The sequence below is a fragment of the Phodopus roborovskii genome, unplaced genomic scaffold (genome assembly GCF_943737965.1).
Source record: "Phodopus roborovskii unplaced genomic scaffold, PHOROB, whole genome shotgun sequence".
Classification (NCBI taxonomy): Eukaryota; Metazoa; Chordata; class Mammalia; order Rodentia; family Cricetidae; genus Phodopus; species Phodopus roborovskii.
Genome location: NW_026126460.1, coordinates 1,663,494 through 1,680,834, shown reverse-complemented (window position 1 = coordinate 1,680,834; position 17,341 = coordinate 1,663,494). Strand labels below are relative to the sequence as shown.

The 17,341-nt window shown below is 38.8% G+C and overlaps 1 protein-coding gene across 1 annotated transcript in view; it reads left to right on the top strand.

Moving 5' to 3' along the window:
- Dnah7 (dynein axonemal heavy chain 7) overlaps positions 1–17,341 on the top strand; it is a 201,071-nt gene that overhangs the window by 156,259 nt on the left and 27,471 nt on the right. The window contains exons 49-53 of the mRNA XM_051190199.1: positions 187–381; positions 1,455–1,547; positions 9,978–10,154; positions 12,324–12,485; positions 13,435–13,635. Coding sequence (XP_051046156.1) covers positions 187–381; positions 1,455–1,547; positions 9,978–10,154; positions 12,324–12,485; positions 13,435–13,635 — 828 coding nt within the window. The remainder of the gene's footprint in view (positions 1–186; positions 382–1,454; positions 1,548–9,977; positions 10,155–12,323; positions 12,486–13,434; positions 13,636–17,341) is intronic.

Genomic DNA, 17,341 nt, shown 5'->3' with positions numbered 1-17,341 from the left:
TAGCAACTTAAATGGAACTATTTTTTTTAACTGGTTGTGTTTGATATGTGGATTTTTGTGACGAAATAGAAAGCCACATGGCTTTGGAATTTCATGAGAATCTCAAAGGACTCTGTTCTTCTGCAATGGCTGTAAATTAACTATGAAGATTTTCTATGCATTATCTGTGGTGTTTGTTTCCCACAGATTAACAAGTCAGAGTGGAGATTTTTGCTCACTGGTGGCATTGGGCTGGACAATCCTCACACCAATCCGTGCCCATGGCTTCCTCAGAAGTCCTGGGACGAGATCTGCCGACTCGACGATTTACCTGCCTTCAAGACCATTCGCAGAGAGTTTATGCGCCTGAAGGATGGATGGAAAAAAGTATATGATAGTTTGGTATGTTTTTTTTTTTTTTTTTTTTTACTTTTTTTCTTAATCCAAAGCTTTTAAATGATGAAGATAATAATGTTAAAAAACACATCTTTACCTTTGTATAAAAGCAAGATTTCATAAGCTTTCAGCACTGGCCAGTGGTTAAAATACAAATTTTGATTCCCGTTATCCCTACCATCTTAAAAAACAATGTCCCCATTTCTAATTCTACCCAAACTCCAAAGACACAAAACTTTGAGCCACATGCCCTTTAAAACTGTTTTGCTGACTTTCCTTAACAAGTGTTTCTTTCCCATTTCCATTTTGATTCGAGCAATCATTATAGGAGATGAATTAAAATTTTATCAAACAACTGTTTAGATTTTCTGAATGCAGAATATAAGCTCATGAATACTTTTATAATTGGAGGGAAGGGAAAAGCTGGCATTTCAAAACAATTTTCACAAAGCCCGACTTTCTAATTAGATATTGAAAGTTAACACATGCTATAAAAGTTTGTTTCCCTTTGAGATAAGTAGCGATGCCTACATTTTTCAGCTTTAGTTTGGCATAAAGGTTAAAATTTTTCCAGTTCCCAGTTACTATTTTCTATTCCTTTTTTCCAGTCTTCTGGTTTTTACTCTTCTTGAATATAGTAAGTAGCTATTCTGTTAGAGACAGTTGTATCTAAACGGAAAGAGCCCAGTAGGTGGCTGCACTGGGTGGGGGTGGGGGATTGGCAGCTGAGCTAATCAGTATGGTACTTGGCTGCCTGTCATATGTGATGGTGAGACTGAATTCATTCATTTGGGATAGGTCTACTTCAGGTTTATCTTTGTTGTTGATGGAAACAGTTCTTAGAAACTTCTTCTTGTATTTCTTTTTAGTTTAATTCACTGTGTTGAGCCTTGGAGAGAAACCACGTAGCTTGTTTTGAAATTTCGAAGGTGTACATATTGACATTAACTTTCCTACAGCTTAAATAAAATTTACCCAAATGTTCAGGAATCTTCCCTAAGAATATGATATGATGATTTGTAAAATATTATTACTTTTGGAAATAACCTCTAACATTGACTTCTGTACTATAAATATAGGAGCCACACCATGAAATGTTCCCAGAAGAATGGGAGAATAAAGCAAATGACTTCCAAAGGATGCTTATTATTCGTTGCTTGAGGCCAGACAAGGTAAGGGTGGGCTTTGAGAGCAGCTCCCATCTTGTCCCCTCTCTGCATAGCCCAGTCAAACCTGAATTTCTTCATAGACTCAGGGTGGGTAAAGGGATCTGAGGAAGTAGTCTGACTGCCTTCTGATGGATTTCCTAAGATGTGTCTGCACATAGTTACCCCACTAAAATAGGATGTATTTTAGTGTTATGTTTTTTATGATTATTCCTTATGATTTATGAAATCTGCCTCACAGATTTCTCTCTTTTCGTACTGTGGCCTCATTTTTATTTTGTTACGTTGGTGGACACTTATCAACGGCATTAACTTCAAGTTTATATGTCACAACATCTGGAGTGTCTTCTCTAAGTGCAGGTCTATATACGTGTGTGCACACACACTCAACATTTAGACAATATGTGGGATTTTTTGAGACTTTAGTCATTGTTGACACAAAGGACAATGCCAGTACTGTTATAACTTCTTTAATAATAAATATACAACAAACAAAGCAGCAAACCTGCCATCTCAGCATATTTCAATACTTATTACTGTCCTCACTTGTATTACAGTCTATAGAAAATGAATTTGCCTAAAATTGTTGACTCATATCCTCAGAGATGTCAGTATAAAGTGAGTGGTAGGTTACTGGGGGTGCTACCATAACTGCCCATTGTTATAAACAAATTGAAGTTTTACATAATTGCTTCAAAACTCAGTGTCTGCAATTTTTCAAGGAAAATGCTTGCATTCCAACTCTTCCCCCATATAAAAGCAGAATTTAAATGGTGAAAATAAGATGTTTCTTCTGATACAATAGCCTGCTTGGCTAATGCTTTGCAGGGCTTAGCTAGGGCCCAGATATCTTAGGCATAGAGGTCTGTCCACATACTTTAATTTTTTAGTCATAATATAGTCTAGTATGTATTAGATTTATCTTTATATAAAATAATTGTAGGATATATTTTCAAACTTTTTTTTTCTTTTTGGTTTTTTGTGACAGGAATTCTCTGTATTGCTTATGAGCCTGTCCTGGAATTAGCTCTGTAGACAAGGCTGGCTTTGAACTCAGAGAGATCTGCCTGCCTCTTCCTCTCCAGTGCTGGGACTAAAGGCATGTGCCACCAATGCCTGGCAAACATTTTTAATAGAGGAAGTCACAATTCTGCCCTGATCTGTGGGGCTGAAGTAAATGAACATTTGTTTGGTGTTTATGAACCTAATTAAATGTAGCCTTTGATGACATTTAAAGAGTGACTTTTCAGAAAAACTTCAGGGGGAAGCTTCAGAAGTTTACTTCCTGTCTAAAGAAGGAGAAAGTTAAATGCTTGCAATGCTCCCTTCATTAAAGGTGGTTAATGAGCTGTTTCCTAATTGTGACAGCTTCATCTGCATGCAGCCTTCTTCAGCTTTATGATTTTGAAACTTGACACACACTTTAATCTGAAAAATAGAGTAAACTATCAGATAGATCAAATATTACTTTCCATATTAATTTTCTTTTTGAATGTGGGAGTTACATAGGATGGAGGTGTTTTTGTGTGGGGGGAGTACTTTTTTTCTCTTGGCTGATATATATATATATATATTATTCTGTTTGTTTTTAAATTGTGGTTAAGCTTCTATATCATGCTGTTCTGTCCACACCTTAGCCTTCTGTTTTACAACTTTTTCATATTTATTCCAGATTTTTTTCCTCTATAATTTTCCATGTTTTCTTTGACAGTGTGACAAGTTACGAAATAGTTAGCAATATTTTAGTTGCCTTCTCCTCGATGTACATTTAAAGTGAGGATAGTGGGCACAGACCTGACTTGGCTAGTTGAATGTATTTATTTAGCTGCCACTGTGAGGTTTTCCCAGGACACTTCCCAGCCATCAAAACTAGATTCCCTTGTTGAGGTTTAAGGGTCATAAGGCTTGATAGCTGCTCATACCTGCAGATTGCCTGAGTCAGATAACTCTGCAGAGTCAAGAAATAAGCTGGTATGTGTTGAGCCACTGCAGTTTGGATACCATTTACAACTACAGCTATTTTACACATAAGTGATGCTATTAATTGGTCACCAGTATCTACACCACCATACCCACCTTTAATGTTGAAATAGTTATTAGAATGTCCTTGTATTATCCAGAAACTCCATGCTCTCTACACCTAGTGCTTTCAGACACTCCAAGTTTTACTGGTGAATTGATTATTTTGAAAACAACTCACTGCAGCATGTTTGTTGTTGGCTGGCAGCTCACAAATAATGACATGGAGACATATTAATTATAAAAGCTTGACCATTAGCTTAGGGTGGTCCCACTAGCTCTTATAATTTAAATTAACCTCCTTTTATTAGTCCATGTTGTACCACATGGCTCGGTTACCTCTATTCTGTGCCGTATATCCGACCTCTTCAGTGTCTCCCTGACGTCGCCCGTGTGCCAAGGCTCTTCTTCCCTCTCAGTTCCTCTCTTTTCCCAGAAGTCCCACCTGTCCCCTCCTGCCTGGCTATTGGCCATTTGGCTTTTTATTAAACTGATTGGAAGGCTAATTAGGCAGAGACTCATCTTTACAGTATAAGCAAATGTCCTGCAACATTTCCCCCCCTTTTTGTCTAATTAAAAAGGAAAGGGTTTTAACTCTAATTTTGTAAAACTATAATATATATATATATATATATATATACACACACACACACACACACACACACACACACACACACACACACACAATAAGAACAGTTATCTAGTAAGAATTACATCCACAATGTCCATTCCATTTGTATTTGACTAATTTGGAGAAATTATTATCTATGCTATCTTGATGAGTCCAGAGTTTTATACCTAAACACTTTTTATCATAACTTGTATTACCAGCCTAAAAATATCCTTTTAGACCTCAAAACATTTTCTTAGACAAACAACTTAAGCTTTTATGTTGAAAATCTTATTAACTTTACATCTCTTCTGTAAGTTCTTAAAAAGTTTGTAACAAGGAAAACAGTATAATGACCTAGTCTTCACCTCCCCATCAGAGACCCAAGAAAGATAAAATATTATCTGAGTAAATAGGAAGTACAGAGCAGATACCTTCTAAAAAAACTATAAAAAGTGACTGAAACATCTGGCTGCCTGGACAGTCACCCAAGGTTCCTCTGTAACATGGCAGCATCTGTCTTCAGCCTCCAGGCCTAGAATATCTGACAGACTTTCCTATGAAACATGAATTCTGAAGAACTCTCCTACCTTGTCTTGACAAAGTTTGAAAGTCGTTTTCTTTTGTGTCCTGCTTGTGAAGTTTGGACAGCACACTGTCAGCAGTTGAGGCAAGAGCAGTTTCTTTCCAAGCAGCTAGCTTTGCCACAAATGAAAACAACTCTATATGGAGGCTCTTCAATGCTCACTTTTTTTTTTTAATTTTATTTATTTATTTATTTTTATTTAATTTTATATAACAAAGTCCAATTAAATGAAAACAAACATTTATACACAATATTTGGGAATTTGGGCTTCGTTCTTTCCAAACTACTTCCTGCTGGTAAGGGGCGCTGTCTTGGGGGATTCGAAGAAGATTCAGATATCCTAGCTGTAGTCTGCAGGGCTGTTTTGTCCACAATGCTCACTTTTTTAAAAAGTAAATTGGGACTGTCTGGAGCAAATGTTTCTCGCTGTCATGAAAAGCCTCATGTTATTAAAACATTTTAAATACCATATTCTGTAGGTCTCTGACTATGGGAGACAAATCTTAAACTGCTAAGGCTACTGCCCCAGAGTGGTACTGGCAACTGGCTATGCCCACCTCAGTGCTGTAGAAACTAGCCTCATGCTGGTGGGTGCCTGCCTGGATCTGCCTTTACCTACCCCAACTCTGGGAATTTGTTATCTCTGTCTGTAGCAGAAGTTTGTACCCAGTGTTGGCTGCTCAAGTACTCAGCTGCACAGCAGAGCCTCTTCAAAAGGCTCCTTAGGCAGAGACACATCTTCACAGTGTAAACAAATATGCCACAATTGATTATATGGTGATTTTTTACTAGTCTGCCTCTGAAAGGGTGGTTTCCTAGAGTGGAATGCTATTAGTCTGGTGAGCTAGTAATATACACATTTCATTTCTTCACTACCCTAGCTTAAAAGAATACACACACCTACCAGGAAAATTAACAAAATTCTTTTGGGGAAGTTGTTAGAGATGGATCTCTTTCTTTTTGTCTTCTTGAAACCCCGCTCTAATACCGAATGGCCAGGAGCTATAGGCGTCAGGCTTTCTAATGCTATAGTTTGGAAAAATTTGAAAGATTCTTGCTAAGGAGAGATGGGCTCATAGTTTCTCTCTTAAAATTCAACAGCTATAGTATCTTATTGACAGAAAAGAAACAAAAACATGTCAAGTGGAAAAGTACTGGGTTGTGCAGTGTTTGGAGTCCATTTATGAATGTAAGAGTTTCCAGATACAGTTCTGCCATTCCAAACTGTAAACAAAAAGCAACTTCATCAGCTTTCAATAAGACACTTGTCAGGTGTGAGTTAGTAAGCATCTCTGACCTCAGATAAAACCGGTAGGAATTTGCACTGACTGGAAAAATATGCATAGAAAAACCACGGGCTTCTCCCCTGCCCTCGAGAAGATGACGCCTAAATGAGGCAGTAATGTCTGCCACAGACAGAAATGATGTTACAACCCTGATGCTGGAATGATCAGATTGTAGATGTAGACAGGTCTTTCAGCCCTCAAGCCTGACCACTGACACAGCCTGCCTTTGCCTTGGGAGTTCTAGTGTCTGTTGGAAAGTAAGCAAGTTTTGTTCAGTTACAATATGAAATGTGCAACTGTAGAATTTATCTCCTCTCACCATCAGGGGAGAGACTCGCATTCCTAACTGGGTCCCATAGTGCTAACAGACAAAAGAATCAACACAGCAACAGCCATGTTTACCTGTGCAGACAAACTAGTGCATCCTGCTTTTGCAAAGTGGGCCATTACTATCACAAACAGGCTCCTAGGAAACTCCAGGTTTTTGTACTTGTCATTTTGTTTGGGAAACTATAACTTTGTGAAGAGGTTAAAACTTACTTTGGAAGGAAATAGGCTTGTGGCATAATAAATAAAAGGCCCAGAGACAGATATTGGGGTTCAAGCTTAAAACTGAAGATCAGAGAAGCAAAGTAGCCAAGCCAGTAGATCTTACCTCTTCTAAGCTGAAATGGCAATCCTGTCTCCACAGATCCTCAGAGGCAAAAACTCTCAGTTCCTGTCTTCTCCTCCTCATGTTCCTATTTCTGCCCAGTCATATCACTCCTGTCTTTACCTAAGTAGTGCTGAGATTAAAAGGCATGTGATCCTAGATGCTGAGATCACCTGTGTGTGAGCTGTTTGTTTTAGGACTGGATTGATTTTGTGTAGTCAGTATGGCCTTGAACTAACAGAGATCCATCTACCTCTTAATCCTGAGTCCTGGAATTAAAGGTGTTACCACCACCTCCTAGCTTCTATAGTTAGCTAGTGTGGCTGCTTTGCTATTTTGATCTCCAGTGGCTTTAATAAATCATAAACAATATAGCACCACAGATGCTATTGAAAAAGTGTTGTCTTTTGTGGTTGTTTTAATCTAATGAGGGGAAAAAATCCCTTTGTGAAAAGAATGGTAAAGAAAAAGACAAGGATAAGGGCAAGGATGGGAAATTAGGATATTTTTACTAATTCAGCAGTGAGTTTGACATTTGTGATAATTCAAAATAGCTAAAGCATTAATTGTCTAGAAATAAACTCTGTGTGTATATGTATGAATTTATTCTTTGATTTTGTTGTTGTTTAGACTTTCTGAACTTAGAATTTCATGCTCATAGAAATTTAATCTTGAAACTTTCTATTTGCTCATTGAGTAGATATTTAATATGAATGAACAGTATCATCACCTTATTGGGCAGGTTCTTGTTACAATACTTTGGTTGTCTGTCTTTTGAGATAGTCTTACTATGTAGGCCAGGCTGACCTCAACCTGCCTTGGCCTCTGGAATGCTGGGATAGGTATGTGCCCCAACTAGCTGCTTTTATCAAAGTGCTTATAAGTGTATGATTTACTCATCCATACCTTTGCATATTTGCATGGGTCTAAAAAAGTACTGAAGAAAGATTAAAATGTCTGATTTTGGTCAGCAAGATGACTCAGTGGGCAAAGGTGCCATAAGCCTAGTGACCCGAGTAACAGCCCCAGAGCCCACATGCTAAGAGAAGAGAACACCTGTGAGTTGACCTCTAGCTTCCATACCATAGGTCATACACACTCACCCCCATGACACACACCGAATAAATATACAAACAAATAAATAAATTGTCTAATCTGACCCTGGCTATTTCTCCATTGGTTCTCAGCTTTCTTAGCCATACACATGTGCAGGAACAAACAATTTTGCCTTACTATTAAAAAGCATTGTGACATGCAGATAATTTTTACTCACAAATCTCATTCAAATATATGTTGCTGAGAAAAACGCAACTGGCGTTTGGAGGCACTTGTAATTGTCTGCAGAGGATACTGCCTTTTTAGATACTGGCCACTTGTAAATTGCTCCTGCAATTTGCTTCCAAGCTGAGAGATGTTTCAGGCATGTGGAACTGCTACCGTAGGCTGGGGTGTTGTGTGTATGTCTAGGCCCATCCTTGTATAATGGGGCCTGATTGTGAGGCCTTCACTAACATTTTGCATTACTTCTTCCTCCAAGGTAGCCTGTGTTCTGTTTTACAGCTGGCATGCTTGTCTTGCTACCTACCTACTATGATAATGACCTCGTAGAGGTGCTCACAGTGCTTTGTGTGGCAGGACTAAATAGTTTGTGAGAGCAGAGCAAGTACTTGGAACAGACATACATATTTCAGAGCAGGGTTAAAAGTGCATTTGGTAGTTACTGCTTGAGACACCAACTGGAGTTAGGTAATTAAATAAATTATATGTGTGCTGTTAGCCATATGAACATCTGTAGCTGTAACTTCTATCAAAGGGAATGTGAATTTCAAAAACTGCAAGTGTATATGAAATAAAAATGTGTTTCTCTAAAGAAGCTATGTTAAAGACAGCTTTGAAGGAGTATATTGTAATTTCAGTACTGCAACATGTTATTCTTAATTCTGCTTGGTGGTCCTATATTCAAAGGGAAAAACTAATACTTAGCAGACAGCAAGGAAAGGAAAAAAAAAGAAAAAAGAAAAGAAAAAAAGCTCCTGATGGGAGCCGGGCTATAGGAAGAGCTGGTGCTGTATTAGCTAGAGGCAGGATACTTCTCCAGTTCAATTTCAAGTGTACACCTGTGCTCTTAGAAAGTCAGAGGAGACATTGCCCTTTGACCCCACACCCATGCATGACTTTGAATAAGAGGTTCAGCTCTTTTATTGGTGTGGCATTAATCTGAAGAATATTGTCATTAATTACAACCCAGAGATGCCAGGTATAGGTCCTCATTGGAAAATAAGGAATGGTATGGATGAATGTGTCCTTACTATTAGCACATATTCACTCCTAGAGAGAACCCCAACCCTTAGAGTTCTACTTTCCCAAACAGGCCCCAAGAAAATTCTATCAGAAAATGTGCCAACCCAGCTTGGCTTGTTTCTTTAGTAATAGCTTGTGCCTTTTTACAGAGGTCTGCGTCCCCCAAACCTTGACTGTATCAATCCATTTTACAAAGATGCAGGAGGTGTGTAATGTATATGATAATTACTGCTTTGGAGCTGTGGAGATATAGGCAGTGTTTTAAAACCACAAGACTTTATAACCCTACACAAAGAACTACAGGTCAGAAAGAAGTGCTGAGGATGAGGGAAATAGTCTCCCCCAAGGAAGAACACATCAACTGATTGTCCAATTCCAAATGGTCAGTCCTGAAAATACACACACAAGTAACATTATACAGACCGAGCAGGTTGTGGTTTTGTGTGTGTGTGTGTGTGTGTGTGTGTATGTGTATTCATATAACAACAATTAATGGAAAAAGATGCCATGAATTTGAAAGAGAGCAGGGAGGGGTTATACTGGAAGGGATAAATGATGTAATCATAACACATAGCATAATCTCAATATAATAAAAATATTTTAAAGAACAGTTTCTCCTCAATGTCTTGGATATTGGATACTCATCAAGAGAAATGAAAGTGTCTTTGGATTGAGTGGCTCATACTAGTCAGTAGTGATTATTTAAATCATCTGTAAGTTTTTTTTTTGAAAGGTAATTATGTCCCCCATAATGCCCTGGATCTCCCCCTTTTAACACCTCATCTTTATAGCCAGAGTCTGGTTTGTTTGGTTGAGACAGGCTCTTAGGATATAGCCCTGCCTGGCTTTGAACTTGTAAACTTCCTTCCTCGGACTCCCCAATGCTGAGATCACAGGCATGTTCTAGCAAGCCCAGCAATTATTTTGTTCTAAAACTGGAATATTTTGGCTCTCCTCTCAAATATATTCTTGTCCCTTTTAGGTGATCCCCATGTTGCAGGAATTCATAATCAAGAAGTTGGGGCGTGCTTTCATTGAGCCGCCCCCCTTTGATTTGTCCAAGGCATTTGGGGACAGCAACTGCTGTGCACCACTGATCTTCGTGCTCTCCCCTGGAGCAGATCCCATGGCTGCGCTCCTGAAATTCGCTGATGACCAGGTACCTTGCAGCAAATGCAGTTAGCTGACACCGTTGCATTCCTTTCAAATATCAATTTTTGCTACAACCAAAGTCTTAGAGGATGAAAGAAAGCTAAAAATTGTCCCTCTACTGTAGGAAGAGTTTGGGATTCTGAAACTTAACATTATCTGGAGAAAATGAAACTCAATAGCAGTATTTACATTAAAAGTAGCTCCTTATACAACTTATGAAACTAAAATTGGGGGATCTGGTTGTGGTGGCATATGCCATTAGGATTTGCTGAAAGAGATAGAGGCAGGAGGATCATGAGTTTGGGACCAGTCTGGACTTTTTTTTTTTTTTCCTCCACAGCATTTATACCAGTACATGAACTTGGTTAATTTCATTCAAGTCCAGGCAGTTACTCCAGAATGAACCTTCTATTCTTGCCTCTCTTTCTAATCTCTGAGGGGCTATTTTGACTCTCAAGAGCAACTATACATTATGGGCACTTTGCCAGTACAGTATGTTCAATTATCTACACTTGTAAGAGGTTTTAAGACATACTCAAATTGATTTGTAATGAATGTTCTTATACCACACTGTCTAGAAGTAAGTACTGAGTAGATGACTGTGTGTTTCTGAGTTGGTTTTCCTCATTTTGGTATAATCAATATGACTTTTAGTAGTAAGTACTATTGTAGTTTCTAAAGCCAACATGATCATCTCATGAAGGTCATGACCTATAGTGAACTTTGTTGGTAAATGTTATTAATGGTTTCTCTTTGAAATTTTACAGAAGACTTTGAAAAAGATGATGGCATCTCCATTTCATAGTGAGGGATAGTAAAGCAGAGAGGGGATGGCTTCTTGAAAGACACCTGAATTTAAGATTGAAGTAGTCTCTATTGGTCACTTTATACTTGAATAGGCTGGGGTTTTTTTTATTTAATTTTATATAACAAAGTCCAATTAAATGAAAACAAACATTTATACACAATATTTGGGAATTTGGGCGTCGTTCTTTCCAAACTACTTCCTGCTGATAAGGGGCGCTGTCTTGGGGGATTCGAAGAAGATTCAGATATCCTAGCTGTAGTCTGTAGGGCTGTTTTGTCCAGCTGTTTGGAATGTAGGATCAGCTTGTACTCTGTTTCAGGCGGTCTGGCGTGATCAAACCACATTAGTCTGTAAGGAATCCACATCTTTTCATTTTCTGCGGAAACAAAAATAGAAATCCTTTTCCCCAGTAACTTGTTCTTCAACTTAAATTTTGGAGTCAAAGCGTTTTTTTTTTTTTTTTTTTTTTTTTTTAATTTATTATTTTACATGTCGATCCCAGTTCCCTCTCCCTCTCTCCCTCCCTCCCTCCCCTAGGCTGGGTTTTGTATGAGTGCTATGGTTGTGTGATATAGTACTCACTGCTTATCACAGAAGTGTTGCCCTATGGATGCCATGGTTAAACATGGAGATGCTTTAAGTAGCAGAGTGACAACCATTGATTCATAAACCATCTCAGCTGGACTGTGGAGAACTGACTTGAGTATTGCAAGATGGATGCAGGTGGCTAGTGGGGGTAGAGTGTGTTGGAAATCAGATAAGGAATATAGTGGCAGATCTGGAATGGAAGTAGTGGAGGTGGCTCAGAGTCGGTCATACATGGGGCTTATCTCTGCAAGTCAACATTGCCCCAGTATCCGTTTGAACTCTTCTGTTTCCTCTCTGTATCTTAGCAGTCTAGTGACAACTACCCTTAAAATGAGGAGATCCAGAAACCACAAATGAGCTGGGGAATTTCTTAAGGAAGTTGTTGACAGGGAGTCAGTGGTTAATGCTTTAGTCCTCCTAATTTTCTCAGTATCCAAAGTAACTGACACACTCAAAGTGGCAGGACAGGCTACTCTGACAATCCATATTTTCATTTTGCCATTCAACTCATAAAAAAAACATACTTCATGTGTTTTAGAGGTTGCTAAGTGACAGCTGCGTTCTTTAGTGTATTCCTATATTAAAAGCCTTTTAAAAATACTTTTATTTTCTATATCTTACATCAACAGCCGAAAAAAAAAAAAAAACCTTACAAAATGGTTCTCTTATTTGCATGATTATTCCTACACTATTTCATCTAACTGTTGGTTAAGTTTGTTCAGGTCCCTTCTGTTTAAACCCATGTGTGGCACTAAATGACATTGTTGTTCTTGTACACAGGGATATGGGGGCTCGAAACTTAGCTCTCTATCTCTTGGCCAAGGCCAAGGGCCCATTGCTATGAAGATGTTAGAAAAAGCTGTCAAGGATGGGACATGGGTGGTTCTTCAAAACTGTCACCTTGCCACCTCTTGGATGCCAACTCTTGAGAAAGTGTGTGAGGTAAATAAATGTCGATATCCATTTACTAGTGTGTACCTCCCCTGTCTAACTTTTGATATACATTCCACCCAAGTGCCTTATTTCTGATCTCTCATTTGGCAGGCTGCATTGCAGCTACACCACGGGAAAGATGGGTTCACGTTGAGAACCCTACCTGGAAGAACAGAGAAAGGCACCCAGCCAGACACCCCCTGGGGGGGGGCGGGTCTCATTCAGTGTGTCAGAATGTCCTTGGCCTGGAGGAACAGGCACAAAGATGGGAGTAAACCCTAAATTTTACAGCAGTGGCCAGGCCAACAGTAGTTATTCCTAGGCCTTACCATTGACTTCATTAGCCTGCTTCTGACTGACATCAGGGCTGTTTTCATCTTGTATGCACTATAACCTGTTGAAAACTTCTGATGTTGACCATGGGCACTAATGGAGGGTTCCTTGACCTGATAGAGCTAATAGTGATAAATGCTGCGGCTTCAGGATCCATCGGCTCCTACCCTTTAAAATACCCTTCTTTCTTAAGCAAATGATTCCTGCTTGGTGTAATATTGACATGTCTAAGTAAATCCCATACTCCCAAATCTGGCTGCAGCAAAAGGAGGAATTAGTCTTAATCTAATCCTGAGCAAAGAAATAGTTTGGTAAATATTTTAGAAACATCAGTGCAGATGTGAACACTTTAAAAAGGCTTTAGTCTTTACGTCCATTCTGAACCACATACCACCTTTGTAAGTCACAGTCCTGTGAATTAATTTTTTCTGGAGAGTGACTGTGCTCTGGGCCTTCTCAGCAATGTATGGTGATTCAGACTTGGGTGGATTCTGATCTTTTGCTTAAATTGCAACAAGTCCATCTCTATTCTGTAGCTGTTTCCTCTTCCTTCCAGACTGTCCCCTATATGCATTGATTCCTCAAGACTTATTCACACTTTGCTTTCTGATTTATTTTCTCGCAGGAGTTAAGCCCAGAATCAACACACCCGGATTTCCGAATCTGGCTGACTAGTTACCCATCTCCAAATTTCCCTGTGTCGGTCCTGCAGAATGGAGTGAAAATGACTAATGAAGCACCGAAAGGATTACGGGCGAATATCATCCGATCATATCTCATGGACCCGATCTCTGACCCTGAATTTTTTGGCAGCTGCAAAAAGCCTGTTAGTGATGGTTAAGTCCTGTCACCTCAACCCTATAAAGCAATTCAAGTGGCCCCTGGTGATCCGGGCTGTGAGCACAGAGTGAAACTACAAATTAAATCGGCCCCCTGCTCTGCAGCACAGTTGGTTTTGATTACGGATTATTGACTGTGCTGCAGTCGATTTTATTAATATTTTATTTTAATTTTACCACTAGCCCCATCTCTGCTCAGTTGAGATATTATGGGCTATCATTAATAATGTAGGTTTCTGTTGAGAAAGTCAGCTGTAAGCCATTCCCAGCGCAAATCTGCAAGGCTGGAAAACTTGTTCTAGGATATGAACTGAGCCCTTTGCAATCTGGAACCATCTCTCTAAATTAAAACATAAAAACATTTCCTCCACATAACCATAATGAGAGCCAAAACGATTTTCCTTCTCGATTGATGAGACTCACAGGGGTCTTTTCCGGAGCCACCAGGCAGGCAGGGAAAACACCCACTGTTTTCATGATTAGAATTCTGTCTGAATGTCTGTGACCTAAAATTGTTTCATGGTGTTATGGCGTAATTAAAAATGGAAGGGCTCCTTTATATGAGACACTATGAACCTCGATAAGTTTTGGCATTCAAAAGCTTACTGTCTTGATATCTGAACATTACTAAAGTGGTCATCAAGAGAAAGCACTAAAACTAAAGTACTTTCATTAGGCAAAAGTTTGCACACACACACACACATACACACACACACACGGGGGGGGAGGGGGGAGAAATTCATACATACATTTAAAACTGAGTCAACCTTGTCCCAAGCCTCCATGACTCGTGTATGGCCCGCTGGCTTTTGCATTGATGAGGATTGATGAGAACCAGTGGCTCCCACACAGGTAGCTAGGGCTTCTTTCCATATGATAGGCTGGATAAAGCCCCCTTTGAAAGTGTAACTTGACCTTCCCTTTCTTCTAGATTGAAGGGTCTCTCCCATAGTAGTCACATTTTAGAGGTAGAGGCATTTATGAAACAGAGCTCCAACCCAAGATAAAATCTCATTAAATGCCTTAACAACTTTACATTTTAACTTTTTAATGTAGAAATGGTTTATATTTATAGAGAAATTACAAATATAAAATAGTGTAAGGAGCAAACTATGTCTTCCATATTTACCTACTGTTAATTTTTTTTACATTTAATTTGCCATTTTGTCTTTCCCCTCTAAATACATTAATATATATGCATATATACATTAGTGTGTCTATGTATCTGTCTATGCCTCTTTCTCTCTGTTGGTCTGTTTCTCTGTCTCTGTTTTTCTCCCCCACTCCTGCCCCTGCCCTGTGTGTGTGTGTGTGTATTAAGCCATCCCTTGGCATCCTTATTGGATTGGTTATAGTCTAGAACTTCCTCAGATACTCAAACATATCATGTAAAATGGTATGCCATTTGCCTATAACTTAACTTATGGCATGCTAATTTAAGTAATTTTATGTAATTTATAATATATAATAGAATGTGAATGCTTCATAAATATTTGTCAGTTTCCCTGGAGCAAGAAAACTATACATATTCAGCACCAGCACAATTAAAAAAAATGTTTCAATCTGATACTGATTAAATTCATGAATGTAGAACAAGCAGAAGACAAAAGTCTAACTACATGTACATGTGTGGTGTACACACATAGACACACACACACTCACATACCAGTTGAAGGTATCCTGACCCCTTATCCTTAAATACTTTTAGGAATGTCCAGTCTTTTGACACTCCCTTTGTCATTGAGACACAATGTTATCATGTCCAAAGTTCATAGCTGCAAACCAGTAGTCAAATTACCAGAAACGCTTAGAAAATTCAGTTTTGTGATGGGTCATGGGGTGCACTTGGCCTTAAGGTCCCAAGTGGGATGCATTTATGTATGTTTTAGGAATAGGGACATTATCTTGCCACAGAATTATTATTAGATTTTGTAATTGTAACTGTTGCATCAATCTATCATGTATTTCAGTGTTGTCCATTAAGAGTACCATTTCCAAGGTAAGAGCATCATCTAAGGTTTAGCATCCTGTTCCCTTTGTCCTGTGGCACTGGGGATCACACCCAGCCTGTATGTGCATTTGTGGCAAGTACTGGACTTCTGAACTCACTCTCAGGACTCCGCCCCCTTTGACCTGAAGCTTCCCCAGCCCTTCTCACCTGCCTTACAGCACTGACATTTCTGAAGAATACACTTCCTGATATTGTCTTAATGGGAATTTTCCCCATTCAGAATCCGTGTGACATTTTCTAATGATCAGATTTAGCTTTTTTTGTTTTTATCCTTAGCTGCATTATTAAGTAGGTGATCCTGTGTCCTCAATGCATTTAAAAAGGCATTGATTAATTTTCCACTGTCTAATGGTTGGTCTTCCTCTTTCGTGGTAGGGGGTTGTGTTCCACCCTCCACTCCATATTTAGTTTTTAGTGTGCATTCTTACCTCATTGAATTGGTCCTTAAGTCATTAATTCCCATGTAACACTTAGAACTTTTAATGCTTCACATTTTCTCCTTGTAAGCAGTGGCTTCTCCTCCCCATGTATTTATCTGATATTGGCACAAACATAGGAATTCCTGATTTTACCCCAATGATTTGCAATTCAATAACCAAGAATTTTATACTCATTGTTTCAAATTTCATCAGTGAGATCTGCATTAACCTGGTTTGTGTATGTATTTCAGGTCCCAGATTTAGGAATTCAAGCTTTCTAATATAGGATGTTTCAGACTCATCTTGTACCTATCTTGATCCTGCCACAGAGCTAGCCATTTTTCTGAAGGGCCCTGCTTCTTTAGAGTAGTGAATGGTATTGGAGACCACAGTGGATATTAAATGAGTTCCTTGGTACTTAAAAATATAAACATAGAGCCAGGTGTGGTGGCACACATTTTAATCCCAGTATTGTACAGGCAGAGGCAAGTAGGTGTTTGTGAGTTTGAGGCCAGCATCGTCTACATGGTGAGCTCCAGGACAGGCAGTACTATATGGAGAGGCCCTGTCTGAAAACAAACAAAAACAACAACAAAAAATACCCCACAGAAATACAGACAGAAATGCACACGTATCACTTACACGCCCTCTGGAAGTGATGGATACTTACAGTACTTTCAGTTTCACTGCATCTTCCTACATTCTTACTTGTCTCTCTTGATCCCACATTTGTTTGTCTTTTGTTTTACACTGAGACATCTGCCCTCCAACAATTACCCATTAAGTTGATTAATGATTCAATATATAGAAAATAACTCAGAGTTATACAGGCATGTTTATTCAATTCCTTTAGTTCAATTTCTGATTCTTCTTTTGTCAAATGTATTCCTTTCATTCTCTCTCATTCTCCCTTGCTTGATTTTAATGGGTTTTTTTTTTTCCTTGTTTCCCATTCCCTTTTTCAAATTTGTTCTATGAAGGATACTTATGCCATGGGATAAAATTTAGGCTTCCCTGTGATTTTTTTTTCTGGATTTTGCTAAATAGTAAAATGTCTTATAATTACTTCAGTTGCAAGGTGAGCCTGATTTAGAAATTGGGAAGTATAATACAATATGTTAATAACAACTACATGGTTATTAAAAATGTGGCCTTTAGATTCTCCAGACTCTAACCCAGTGTCCCTGGTTGGTAGATTGCACACTGTCAGGGGGAGAGGATGGAGTTGGCATCCTCCTTTTCATAACCCACAAGTGACGCAGC